Genomic DNA, 15,032 nt, shown 5'->3' with positions numbered 1-15,032 from the left:
AACTGTAAGGCAGGGCACAGCCAGCAGGACACAGATGGAGAACCGAGTGCATCTGAAGAGCTTGGGCTTAGTCCAGTAAATAAAAACGAGGCAAGTCCTAAAGTGCATGTGGGCTGATGAAAGTGGTGTTTTACAAGACTGATGTAGTAAATGTGTTCAGAGTAAATTGTAAGTGAAAGTACCTGGAGAGACAAACTAGTGCAATTTGCACCCAAGTGGTTCCAGTGTGACAGGAACTGCAGGAGTGACCAAACAACACTCGCGGGGGACCAAAGGTAAGAGGAGTCAAGGTGCCCACGGTCAGAGCATGCACCATTAGTGCGGCAAGAAGGGCAACCTTTTGCATGTAGATTTTGAGGACGGTTTTAGCCACACTGGTCTGGGAGACACGAAATCTCTGGATGGTGATATCCACAATGACGGTCACTCAGAGTAAGTGTGACTGGGACAGTCTTGGTTGATTGCCCCTGTAGTTCTTCCATATTCTCAAAAGTGGCCACAAATGTTATGATTGTTCAGCCTCTGTAGGCAACTGGAAATATGGAGGTAGAAAGTGAGGGATAAAGACATTAACCTAGGGAGAATAGGTCTATATACAGCATTTTATAGCAAAAGATTGTACAATTACTAACTTAGAATCAATAAAGGGGAAAAGACTGAATGTATAAGCACTCAGTTGGGAAAAAGGAGACAATACAAGGGCTGGACCAGGAGAGCAGCATGCCATGGAAAAGGGAATGTTCACCTAAATGAAAGGGCTAGCCACATGAAAACGGGAACAACATCAACATCTGAATAATGAGCGAAGACTCTCAGACTAGACTAGAAAGTATTGTCGCGTTTCCTTCAAAAGCAGGACTTTTGTTGCAGATGGTTAAGGACGAAGTGGTGGGGTAGACATTAGCACGGTGAGTGGAGATCACTCCACCTGAGTTTATCGTAAAACGAGGGGAGAGAAAGGTCATGGGGTAACTGAGGGAACAGTTGCAGGGATTTAGCCAGAAACAACCCATAACAACACTTACAGCAAATCTCTAAGAAATTAGCAAATTAAATCACATCCAAACTGCTTGATGCTATTCCAGATCCCACAAAAGAAAGAAATCAAGTCTCCAAGGAAAGTAAAGTTCAAGCACACATAGAGCATAGAGCTGGTGTCATTAAAGAGAGTGTCAACTATGAGAAGAAAATGTAATGTGCCTTTAATGCCCAATGTGGATTATATTTTCGTGAGATGTACAACTATGGACACAGTTCAATTTTAACTGAATCATTTCCTAGCAGTTGAAAGAGGAGTTTATATGCAACCTTCCTCTCTCTTCTTTTCCCTTTGTGCTCTCATCCCAACCCCCAGTAAGCCCCCTAATTCTGCCCACCAACCAATATATAAAATGCATTTCACCTGCCTGGGCCTGAGTTCTTTTGCTCTGAATTATCCTTTCACTTCACAAATATTTACTAAGCCCCTGCTGTGCACAAGGCATTGGTTCTGGGCACTGCAGATACAGCAGAGAACAAAATCAACAGACAAAAATCCAAGCCTCGTAGAATTATACACTGGTGAAGGCGACAGACAGTAAAATCAACACATAAAACATATAGTAAGTCAATGGTGTTAAATGCTACAGTGGGGAAAAGGAGGAAATGAGGAGGGCATGAGGCAAACACAGGACGTTCAGGGAAGGCCTGGCCGAGACGCTTTGCCGGAGCAGACCTGAGGGAGGCGAGGGGCAACCCTTACAGCCCTCTGGGGGAAGAACGCTGCAGGCAGAAGGAGCGGCCTATGGCAAGAGCATGCCTGACATGTCTGAGGAACGGCAAAGAACTCCAAGGACCCGGCGCCAAGGGAGCAAGGGGGAGAGAAGACAAGGGGACAGACTGTGAAGGCCTTGCAACCATTGGCAGCGCACTGGCTTTTACTCGGGGGGATGGTAGGAAGCCACTGGAGGGTTTGGAACACAGGGTTAGATGCCCTACCAAGCTCACGTAGGCCGATGCTTCAAGAACAGACTTTAGGGGTAAAAGCACAGGGAAGGGAAACCAATTACAAACTATCGAAATACGGGCTTTAGGCAAGGATGACAGCAGTGACAGAAGTGAGAAGTGGCTGGCTTTTATACATATTTTCAAGATAGAGCCAAAAGGTTTGCTGCAGAATTGGATGTGGAGTATGAGAAAGACATACGTAAACCTTCCAAGACTTTTGGCCCCAGGGTCTGGCTGGAATGATGGGGACATCATTAAACAGGAGGATCAGCTTATAGGGGGGCCCAGACAGGGGAGGGCCAAGATCCGTTTTGGACATGCAACATCTGAGAACTTTCTAGACACCCATGTGGAGATATTACGTGGGCAATGAGGTACACAAGTCTGGGTTCTGGGAGGTTGTGGATAAAAAATACCGACTTGAACCATCATGGGTCATGGCTTGGTAAGTTGTTAAAATGTGTGTTTAGCACTAAAACAATGCTTAGCAGTGGCCCTATTCTCGAGGATCTTACTGTCTGGGAAGGCAAAGCACAAAGGCGACACACACACAAGATCCAAGAACTTACTGGAACACTGAAATGACTCTTTCCCCAGGAGTGTTTTGTCACAAACCAAACACTGTAGAACCCCAGAGACTGTTCCAGGGACAAACTGATGTCGACTCAGTTTCTCCTTGTCTTTGGCATCCTTGCTTTTTGTCTTCAGAAGGATCCGCAGCAGAAAAATGGAGAGAAACAAGAAGAGAGAAATGCTGAGAGCCAACCATCATAAAGAAATCACACAAAGTCTCTACATTCCCTGTCAGAACATAAGGACCGCACACCAAGGGGCAAGACAATGCCAGAATGTACTATGACTCAGATTTAGTTGTCCTAGTGTTGCTGATGCTTAGGCCAGTGATTTTCAACCAGTGTGCTGCAAGAATTTTTAAAACATACAAAACCTGACTATTTAGTGAGGGTCTCTGACCTGTTTTCCCTTAGGCTGTCAAATTAAAAAATGGCAACAGCCAACACAATAGCCGTCCATTCTGAATGAATCAAAATTATACCTATTTTTTGCCAGATCGGCAAAAAAAAAAGTTTTTTGGTGTGCCGCAGACTTTTAGTAACTAGTTATGTGTGCCATGAGATGAAAAAGTTGAAAATTGCTGAGTTAGACAATACTCCATAGAAAACACAGATTTTCAAATACGTATGTATAAAATCTGAGGTAAATGGTTTTAAAAGAGGAGGGGGAGCTACACTAATTGCTGAGGAACTGAGCCCACCCACATTTTATGGACAACAGGCACGAAACCTTAACTACCTTAGATTTATTCCGAGGACTTGTCATCCTGTTCATGATGAAGCTGAAAGTTCGGCTCACTTTGTACTTTTCGGAATCCGATTTGGCAGGAATGATGTATTTATCCCATTCTTCTTCTGGAATTCTACAAGAAAAGAATCTGTTATCATGGTTTCTAGGACTTAAAGAGGGAGCAAAATGCAGCATATTCAAGAATACATACGGTTTTACATGTATATTTATACATACATTTTTATACATATACATTTACACACATTTTTCAGGTATTAATGGTTATTCTAAAGATAGAAACTATTAAAAATATATCTTATAGATGGCTAGGTAGTTAGATAAAGCAACTATCTCACAATTTTAACAATTACAGAATATAAGCGGTAGAGGTAGGTATTCAGTATATAATTTTTTTCAACTTTTCCATATACTTTAAAATGTTTCATAATGAAATATTGGAGAAGTACAGGATAACTCAGACTTATCATTTTATTCTGAAAACATTCATGTCCCTGTTTATTATACTAACAGAATTTTCCTCGGGCACAGAGAAGCCAGATAACCAACAATATAACACTGGGTTTTATTGGTTCCTGGAACGCAGAGACAGTAGTCAGCAGACACACATTCCCTTGGTCAATGCGGCCTGAGAGACAGGCGGCCTGCCTCCTGGCTCAGTCTCTCCCCTTCAGTCAGGCTCTTTGCAACCCGAGACTCTTTAGACTGTGAAGGAGAGAGGCTGTGGATACTCCCCTCAAATAAGAGGCAAGATAAAGGCAATTGTACCCAATCCCTGAACACACTGAACATTATTTATTTTCCTCTAATCCATTTAATAATTTTTTAAGAAAAAAAGTAACTCCTGGCTATGAGAAGCTGTATTTCCCCTAGAACTTCCTCTGAGAGTCATATTTCTAATAGTATAATAGAAAAAGAGGAAATATATTAAATATCAACCTAAGTATCCATATGTATGTCAAACCAGATAATAATTCTGTAAACTACTTCCAAAATAAACATTTTATAATAGAAGTCTCTCCTACCTGCTCCCCACACAAAAAAAAAACAAACAAAAAAAACAACTTCTCATTTGTCGGAATTACTGGCTAACACATTCATCTCTGGGTAATACTTTTCAAAAGCAATCATATTATTTATATGCACCAAAATATATATTATTACTTTGGTGAAAATGAATTCAACTTTCTAGGGCTGTAGTTTGTCTCATCTGATCAATGACAGGCTTAGACTAAATTATTTGTGAGGGTTCTTCTCACACTTAAATATAATATGTATTTACCTGGTACATATTAAACAAAACTTTAAGTTATTTAACCTCTATACTAGATAATCGAGAGTTCAGACCTATAAATGCATCTAGGAAGAAGAATAATAAATGGCTCGAGAGCTGCCTCGCGGTCATGCAGATCTGAGGGCGTGGCCCAGACAGTGCGCGGCCTGCTTTCCGAATCCTGCACACTAAGTCAAGTCGGGTTTGCTACTTAGAGAAAACAGATAAAAAAGTCAGGAGGAAAGATGGTGAACAGAAGTGAATGTATCCTACAACTACTCAGAGCAATACAAAGGAACTCAGACCCTCTTATTTTCTTTCTGTTTCCATAGCCACCTCCTTAGATAACAGACCGATTAATACAGTCTATAAATTTTCATGCCTCTTATGTCTTAGGCATCCTAAGTTTGAAAACTCATGGCATAATATTCAGCAGACTCACTTTGAGAGTGGGGGAAAAACACATCTGAGTCACAAAAGGTACCATTCAATGTCTAGGGGAACAGCTGCAGGGTGAGGAGAGTAAATCTCAGAATGAAAGAATGGTCAGGTCACTGTGCATTCGAGGTCAAGAGGTCCTCTCCCCTACTTTCCAGCAGGAATGCAACTAAACTCTCTCAAATAAAAGAAAATTATTTACCCAACTCTACCCCAAATCCCCGATGAAACAGGGGACAATACCAAGAACAATGTTTCAGTTTTGATTTAAAATGTATACACACCACAATTTACTATGTATTCTATATACTTCTACAAAATTACATAAAATTATAGCACTAACTTTTAAGTTCAATGGCTGATAATGTCTGAGACATGATCAACAAAATAATACTGAAACATTAGATATTAAATCAGAATAACCATCCAACCTTGTATAAATGTGAATATCATAGACATGATCCACTGTCATATTGGGAGAATGGGAAACAGTGTATCCTTTGGGCAAAGGTAGGTTGGTTGATCCATGTTGCAAATATAATTTAACTATGTGGTATTAACCTATATAACAAGTAGGTACTCTAGTGAAGAACTGACAAGGGAAAAAATCCTCAACTGATTACATAACAGAATTTAAATAGCTTTTCAGTTTATAAGAATTTGGAAAAAAATAATTTAAACTCTTTTCAATATTCCAGAATGAGAATGCCTAAGCTCTATTACCAATTTGATGACCAATGGAATCACCCACAGTAAAGTTTTAAAAGTCCTGTTCTTCAGAAACTCTCTTGACATTGCCTTTTTAATAGGCAAAATGATATTTAAAATAACTTAAGAATATGTACCCTCAATACCTTAATCCTTAATTTATTATATCTATAACCTATTTTTTTTTTAAAGACTGGGCATCTAAACGTTAAAAAAAGAAATTCCCACTATCCAAATTGAAAATTGGCATGTGAGACTTCTTTGAAGACTCAGATCCTCAAAATATTCTTTAACAGAAGATAACAGATGCAGTAAATTTAAGACAGATGGCAGCAATAAAATAACTGAGCTGTGCCATGCAATATTTAAGAAGGTGGGATAGGTAGACTGTCTGCTTTGCAGAAATGGGCCTGCAAGGTCTGGAGTGAGCTCCCCTTTCACCTGGCTGCTTTCCTTTCTGGAAACTAAGTGATTAATATAAATAATAATCCCAATGTAGATAGACCCTCAAGTCAATACACACAACATGACCAAAGCAAGGCATAGGCATGCCCAGGGCTCTTCCTGGCATAGCCAACAAGGTCTCACAACTAGAACAGGTGAGGTGGAAGATCTCCTCTACCAGATACACCAGGGGACATGACTGAGAAGGTCAGATGCTTTCAGGATGACATTGGTCCTCCTAGTCTTACAACCTTCAGCTAATGGAAAATAAATATTTTTGTATTAAAAAAAAATCTTGACAGTCTATGACTTCTCCAATTGTGAGAAAGGTGGCAGAGAGAAGATGCTAATCAAAATGATGACTGGGATAAGGCACAAACTCCAGAACTAGTCAGTAAATGGCTTAAATGAAGTCATAAATGTAAGCAGCTCAAAACAGAGCAAACCACATGAAACACCCAGTAATGGCCAGTTACTCCTGCCCGGTCAGCTGCCATCATTGTCACGGTCACAATGTCACCGGCATCATCCTATTCTAAAAGGAAATTCTTAGTCTTACTCTGGTTTTTGCATTTCAAAGTTTTTATTCTGGCCTCAAAATAGAAGAATAAACAGAAGGAGGCTTTTTCTTGTTAATACTTTTTTTTTCAAGAAATAGAAGATATTTAATTTATAAAATAAGAATCCAACATTATCAAAAGGAATAGGCAGAGAACAGGAAACCAGTACTTAAAGGTTAAAAATATGCTTATGAAATGAAATTGTTAACTTTTTAACAAAATCTTCTTGAATTTAAAAAACAAAAACCACAGACATGGAAAATATGGCCAACATTCTTTTACATAGCCAATATTCATATGACCTATTTATTGATTTTTAATTAAATTTATTGGGGTTACATTGTTTAATAAGAATATATACGTTTCAGTGTAGATTTCTATGATATATGATCTGTATATTGCCTTGTGTGCTCACCACCCAAAGTCAAATCATCTTTTGTCACCATATATTATCTTATTACTATTTTTATTCCAAGATTTAAAGCATAACAATCCACCTTGATCTATATATTAAAAGGTTTTGGAGTTTTGGTATTAATATCACCAAAATTAAAACCATTTTTCTCTTTTTTACATGGCCTCTTAAAGCCCAGCATTTCTGCCATTTCTGACATAACCCCAAGGCTATTTCACAGTGTGACTCTGGAGTGGTTGGTTAGTGAAGACCAAGAGACCTAACCCAGCAGTCTCGCTTGCTCTCCAGTCAGCTTCCCAAACATTACTCCAGTGACAGCTTTACCTTCCTGGGAAATGACATGCTTAGACATAAAGCTTTCAAATCTGCACATCAATCAGAAAACTGATAATGCTTAAGCACATTTTGCATCATTTACTCTTTGTTTCAAACTTAACCCTTCTAAACAATACTCCATACAGACAGGTAACAGATGTTTAAGCATTTTGATAACTGACTACTCAGTGGCCTGCTGACATAGTAAAGCTCCTTGCCATTTGCAGACAGACCTAGCCTGACCCCGATGCCCTTCTAAAGCAGGTGGTCCCCACGCTGCTCCCCTTGGTCCTGCATGTTGGGAGTGTTTGGCTTTGACACTAACCCAGAACAGAATATTCTGTCCCCAGCCCAGAGGCCTCTTCTTCTGGGGACTGAGAGGAGCAGCCGGCCAACCTATGCTGATGTTGATTACAAAGGAAGGAAAGGATTCAGCAGGTTCATTACATAGAAACCTCACAAACTATTAAACAAATATCCCAAGTGATTTGCACACATTTCCAAAGATGGACCAAGCAGGAAATTTGGAACAGTTAAAATACCTTTTTTCTCCTGGTGACTCCGGTAAACTGTAAGCTCTTTGCTGCTCTACAAGACACAGAACAATAAAATGAAAACAAAGGCAGACAAACTAGCAGCCATGTTGTTAGTCTGAAATGCACATGCTCAATCATATTTTTTCATTATATACACCACCCATTTTGAAAAAATACATCACTTTATATAAGTAGGGCATTGCTTTAGAAATCTTTATTACTCTCCCTAGTTTGGAGAGAATGGAGAAGAGGCCAAAACACAACAACATTTAATGGTTTTATGAACTAAGTTAGCATAAGCAAGGGACAGCAAATATTTTCAGAAGTACAGAAAATTAGTTCTGTCTTTTAGGATATTTCTCACCAGAGCCTCATACCGTATTCCTAACACTAATTCCCCTACATAGAGAATCCATAAATATCTTAGCTGCTTTTTAAGCAAAGCTCAAAAGAAAAGTCTTGAAATCCAGCCTAAGGCAGCATCTATTTTCATACAGCAGCAATGCCTGAATAAAACCCTAGCAGCAGCCGGTTCAGAGATGTGCTTTGTGACTCATGGGAAAGGGAGGGCCACCTGTCCCATTGGACTTCCAGGAAGCAGAAGGGGCAGGCTCAAGCAGGCAGCTTAGCGCTGTCTTGTTTCAGGAAGGAACTGGGGTACTTACTACAGGATGGAGCAGAGACACTGATTTAGACAATGAGGGAGGCTGAAGGAGGGAACAGCCGCTGTGGAGCACGCCATCCACAGAGCAGGGACAAATCCTTTACCATTACAATCCAGAAGCGTGAAGAGGCAAAACTAAGTTGCAGAGGAAGATGGGACAGATATATAAGGGGGAAAACTAATAAATACATATCCCCTGAAATGTGTAAACATCAATGTTGAACCTAATACTATCTTATAGGTAACAGAAAATCTAATTTGAAGAATTTGAAGGCTTTGTTTTATTGCTATTACGTGTTCCACAAGTGAAGTCATGGGCAGAAGCAGTATCCTTATTGTAAATAGGCTGAGGTTCAAGAGGTACCACGAGAACAAAGCCTCTTGTCCAAAATAATCAAGCTAGTAAGGTAATAGAGCCAGGCTCAGGCAATGGGACAATCTAATAGAATTCCATCCATCAGTGTGCAATAATTTTCAAAAGTACATCAACTTCACTCCCCAGGTTCTTAAATACAGAACATTTTGTCCATCTTGGTGAGGTTATAATTACCACCTCAATATCAACCATGTCTCTTTCTCTCTAAACCCATGATGTACCAAAGGAAAATATATAGAGAGTTGGATTTTGTTTTATATATATAAGCACTAAATAATAAAGTTGCCACCATTGTACTGTTGGCTCCAAAAAAAAAGAAAACCCAAAAAGAATAAGACATGACAGTAAGTAACCCTTTGGAAGTGACAAGTAAGAAAGGTCACAAATAAGAATAAAAAGGACAGAAAGACCATCCTATCTTTATATATCTGCATTGCAGCTCATATACTGGAGTTTTTCACTGGGGCAAAAGGAGACTTGGAGTCTATACAAATAGAGAAAATGTTTAGGACCATCCAAAACTCATTGAGAGAGGATTTCCAACACCATGAATATCAATTTACCTCTTATTAATCTACACAAACTGAACAATGAAACATTAGAATACATCTTTGAACTAGTCAAGCTTTCATACCTGTGCTTTGACCGCACATAGTTAAAATTATTCCTTCTTTCTTAAAAGTTAATTTATTCTTCATAGTCCAATCGTTTTGACTATGATGAATGGTTTCAATCCAAACATTTACAACTATACAGATATATCTGTTGGAACCTGTACATTTAGCATGTAACCTCAATCTAAATCACCTGTTTGTAATTCTTACTTTTTGGAGAATAACAAACTTCATCCAAATGGCACTGTTTTAAAATATACTGTCTAGCCCTGGCGAGGTTGCTCAGTTGGTTAGAGCATTGTCTCAGTCCACCAAGGCTGCAGGTTCAGTACCCAGTCAGGGCACAGACAAGAATCAACCAATGATGTATAAATAAGTGGGAAAACAAATCAATGTCTCTCTCTCTCTCTCTCTCTCTCAAGTCAATAAATAAAAACTTTAAAAAGTAATTTAAAATATACTGTCTAAAGAAAAGCTTTTATTCATAGAAAAAACAAAGGATGTCAGTTTTTATTTTTTCTAGTTCAAATGCATAGAGTTAAGGATTGTATGTTAGGCAAAGATACCCTTCCTTATTCATTAAAGAATTCATAAGTGAGGGCTCTTTTCCCTTATAAACAATCAACTTCCTCTTAGTCATCTGCTCAACAATTTCAAATTTCAGAACTGTCTGACTTGAAAAATCAGAGATATTACAAATTTAAAGGCAAGTTCACCATTTTGCACATTTCACAGGAGACTTAAAAGTGTTTTCCAAATAGTTACAATATACAGTTAATTCATTGTATAGGACTGTGAGTGAAAAGGTGTCCAGCGGCCATTAAAAGGACTCCCAACCTCAAATAAGATTAGGGAGCGCTGGGGATCTGAGGAATACTTACAATATGAAAAAAAAAATCCAGGGAAAATTTAATCCATCTTCTTTTCCTGTCCTCTAAAAGGTTTCTGTATCCTTTCTTTCTCTAGTCCTGTTCTCTATTTTCCCATTCCAAAAATTAAGATTGACACATATGTAGTCTTGTTTTCTCCTCTTCCAAAAGACTTCGCAGATAGGGCACAGGGTGGGGCAGGGAGAGGGGCACACCAGATAGCACTCATTTTTTATTTAATGTATCTGGACTACAATATTTGTTCAACAAATATTTATTGAGTATCTCCCATACACAAGTCACGGTTTAGGATGGGAGCTCCAAGCACAAAGGTTATACTTTCAATGTTGTTCCACATAGCATAAAAATGCAAAGTAACAAGGTGATAAAGCATGAATTTTAAAAAGAAAAGAACAAGTGAAAAATAATCCTATTTTAAATATTCTACACTGAGAAATTGAGAACACCTAAGCACATCTCATGTTTTCTGAGTCTTTTAAGACTCTTAAGGATGATAGACCAAAAAAATTACCTAATCCATTGACAAAAGTTTTATTATAATGCTGTATATTACAGAGTAGCACAAATACTTCCAACTATGCCTTGAAATGCAATGATCACATAATATAGTATGTGAAGAAAGTATGAAATAATTACATTTCAAAGTGAAGTTGAAAATGGGGGCAGTGGCCGAGGGGGGCTCCCAGGGCAGCTCTGCGTTGCCCATAATTGTTCCAGCTCTTGATCTGAATTTTCACTTTTAAAAATTCATCAAACTATGTGCTCATAATCTGCACCCCTTTCTGTAGGTCTACTATATTTAAGTTAAAATTTTATTGCATAAGTTTACATTTCTGAATGCCTGCATTGCCACAAAAAGTGTTCATTTTTTTATTCATGTTTCAGATAGTTCTCTTATTTCAACTTTCTTAAACCCGTTGATAAATAAAGAAAATCTAGTTCGCAGGGGTCTGCCTGTGAGGAGTTAGATTATTTTGGCAATTTACATATAGAAGAAAAGTAATGTTTATACTTTATTTAAATAAAATCCTCTAAAACCCTCACAATAACTAGCCTAGAATAAACTCTAGCTTACGCCTTCCTTGAGGAAAACATTGTATTCAAAGAATAAAGCAACAGAGATGGGTGTACAAATTTGTAATTTCATCAAAACCAAATCTTGTGTGATATCTAAGAGAAAAAGATTTTGCTAAGCTTAGAAAAAATCAATCGTGAAAATAAAACTGAAAACTCTTGCCTGCTGCTCTTGTGTATTTTGCATACTTTTACTAAATGAAACAGAATGCCTTCAGAGACCAATGGTAAATAATACTCACCTTCGCTTGAATTGCACACTGTAAAATCACGCACCAACCGAGTTCTTCCTAAAGAAATTTTGGGTGATGAGCAGGAATAAGAACGTGAGCGAACTCCAGAAAGCAAGGATTCCTAAAGGAGATCAGAATAATGTGTTTTTTAAAAATGTTACATAAGACTTGAAAGTATACATTCACCGTGAATGTTACTAAATCAGCATCTTTGTAAAAGTATTCAACCTGAACATTTCTGATATAATCTCGTTGTTTCTCTTTGCTTCTCACAACTTAAAATTTTATTGTCTCTTCAATGCTTTTGGGACTAGTTCCTATATATACTTTAGGATGCAATTATGACATTCCAACCAAGTTCGTTAAAATTGAACAATTAAGTCAAAAGAGTTTTTCTCTGTATATTTTACAATGAGTTTGGCTTGTTTTCATCTGAGCTGTCAGTTATTTTTATTTTACACTGTAGCATTCAAGCAAAATTCCGTACTAATATATATTTCTATGCTTAATGATTATTAAAAGTTAGAGGGATAGTCATTTGTAATGATGAGTTTTTAAAATTTCTAAACAGCTGTTTAAGTTTACAATGCTCGCTGCAGCCTCTAGGGAAGTACACATCAGGACTATACAGATCTTCCTAGGCTGTGCTCATCTTTTAACAGACTTTCCATCCAGCCCTTCCTGGGATGATGTTTGAATATCACTGATTTATGTACCTTCGTCCTTTTTAAATGACCTGCCATTTTTGTTCCTGTTTTTCCAATTACATACTATTTTTGTTATAATATTTGCAGCATATATGAACATGCAAGATGGCAAGATAATTAAAGCATGGTTTTCTTACACAATCTAGAAAATTTAAATGAATATGCAATAGAACACTATTAAAGCCACTTACGGTACCCAACTGCCATCCACTAGACAGAGGCCTAGTGGCCTGAGGATTCATCCCACCCATCCATTTGTAAGATAGCACTGAAAGTTAGGGCTAAAATAAAGTAATGCAAAATTTATTACTAAAATTAAGCCATCAGCAACTGTCCTTCACAGTGCTGGTCTCTTCAGTTCCCCCTAAGTAAAAACACATGCCTTCCCAAAGTTGACTGGTACAAAGAGCCTGGAGGAAAGTTGAAAACAGATGCCTGACCCTGCTTCAAAGGGCCCTGGGCTATGGCTGCCCTGACGGACTTATTAGGGAGATCCCTCTGGGTCTGCATATCAGGAAGGCCAGCCCGCACTACCCTATAACCCTAACAGTGAGCTGGCCACAAAGGGCCCTAGCCAAATGCCATCCTCTGCACTGAAATCATATATGGCAATAATTTTGTACAAAAATGAGACTTCGAAAGTCATCCAGAACCCTCAGGTAAAAAGTTACACAGGACTACAAAAGCAAGGCAAGGTATATTTTAAAGGACAGATCCTTCTCAAAAGTGGGCAACACTGAACTGCTTCACAGAGGTTGGACTATTTTTCATCCCAAGTAATGATGAGTGTTTCATAACTGCATCCAAAATGCAAAGCTAAGAAGGATCAACGTCAACAAACATATTATCCAGAAACATCCCAGGATCTTCAGGTTCAAAAGACTGTGACAGTTCCACAGGCTTCCAAGCTGAGGGAAAGGAAGGATTCAGGACCTGTGGTTAGAAGGCCTGGATCTGAGTTCTGACTATTCACCAAGCTGGAGTAACAGGGAAGACATCTCATCTCTGCAGAACCTCATCGCTCAAAAATCAACATAAAAGCACTACTTATGTCCTAGGTGAGTTATGATAAAATTATATATGTTGTACACACAAAAAACATGTTTTGGGTATTGCAGATTATACTACAAAATCCAAGCACTATCATAACAGCCATGTGTTCATGGTAAGAGCTGTTTGGGCATAGCACACATTATGTTATAGTAATAAACTCAATTTAAGAAGAAAAAAGGAGACAGTAATACAAATCAAAAAGGAAGAAAACATATCCAAATACAAAAGGGCTTTCTCTGCAAAACTGGAAGGGTTTAATCTTTAAAACACACACACACACACACACAGCAAAATGACGTCACATTTGAGAGTGCCAGTGAGAGGAAATCTGTCTCCTATGGAAAAACTGACAAAGTTTATGGTATTCAAGATTAGTTCATGCAGCCAGGAAGGCTAAACAAACATCACCTCTGCCTTACTAATATGATTTACCTTAGCACCCAGGCCAAATAAAATTTTATGTGAGCAAAACAAGTTTGATCATTACACCCACTGACTACTACCAGTTTTTCTCCTTTTGCTTAAGGGATGATGGGAGAAATTATTGTGTAAAATAGTAAAATTTTCCAAGTATGTAAAAGATTATACATACTGGTAGTGAATTAATGAAAACAAATCAGCCCTTGTAAGGAAGGAATATACAAATTAGAGTAGGCAAGAATCAAAAGACAGACTCTATCAGTCAGCTCATGGGTCCCCAAAAGAAAAAAAAGTTTATACACGTGAATAAAACATTATTTGTCTTTCAGATATGGATAGATTTAGACGACGCATTTTCCCCACTTAGAATACACCACATCAATACCAATAAGAATACCTTTGACTGCAGGTTACTTGATAGAGAAAGTGACTCAGTCCTGGCAATATTAAAATCTGGGTCAGTGTTGGTCTCAAAAGAATCTAATTCATCCCCACTAGGAACCCCAGTTCCTGAGAGACTCTGAGACGCTGGCGTATAGCACGTGTGTGACTGCTCCGAAGGCCCGTCCCCTTCACTGTCGGCATCCAGGGCATCAAGGCTGGAGCTGAAGCACAAAGTGAGCGAAGAAGTAAATAATCCAGGAAGAAAACAGAGTCATTGGTTTCCATTCCTCTGAATTCAAATCCTTCATTAGTGTGAGGTATAATGGGTACTCATTTAATTTCTAATGCAATTTATATTTAAGTAGTTTGTACTGGTTTTTCTTCCCCTAAGTATCCTCTTTTTCAACACAATTGTGTTTCCCCAAGTGAACATTTCTACCCTAGCAAAAGCCATTTCAGGCGCCCTAAGAAACAGAGGCCGGTTCGAGTGAGTATTATCCAATTTCTGTTTTGTAAATGTAATTATTACAAGCCCTAAGTAGTTACCCTTCAAATATTAAAAACACAGACAAAATAGAGCCACGGAGCTGTCGGGGAGGGGTGTCTGCATGTGACAACAGGC

General features: G+C 38.4%; 1 protein-coding gene across 1 annotated transcript in view; it reads right to left on the bottom strand.

The window, feature by feature from the left end:
* The window catches only part of ARHGEF28 (Rho guanine nucleotide exchange factor 28), a 275,217-nt gene that overhangs the window by 72,621 nt on the left and 187,564 nt on the right, over positions 1–15,032 (bottom strand). The window contains exons 12-16 of the mRNA XM_054578492.1: positions 14,424–14,631; positions 11,856–11,967; positions 8,002–8,047; positions 3,298–3,421; positions 2,556–2,688 (exon numbers count right to left, since the gene is read on the bottom strand). Coding sequence (XP_054434467.1) covers positions 2,556–2,688; positions 3,298–3,421; positions 8,002–8,047; positions 11,856–11,967; positions 14,424–14,631 — 623 coding nt within the window. The remainder of the gene's footprint in view (positions 1–2,555; positions 2,689–3,297; positions 3,422–8,001; positions 8,048–11,855; positions 11,968–14,423; positions 14,632–15,032) is intronic.

This window comes from Pteronotus mesoamericanus, unplaced genomic scaffold, assembly GCF_021234165.1.
Source record: "Pteronotus mesoamericanus isolate MK-2021 breed Mesoamerican mustached bat unplaced genomic scaffold, CSHL_Meso_final contig_50, whole genome shotgun sequence".
Classification (NCBI taxonomy): domain Eukaryota; kingdom Metazoa; phylum Chordata; class Mammalia; order Chiroptera; family Mormoopidae; genus Pteronotus; species Pteronotus mesoamericanus.
Note: the sequence above shows the minus strand (reverse complement) of the source record. Positions and strands in the feature narration are given on the sequence as shown.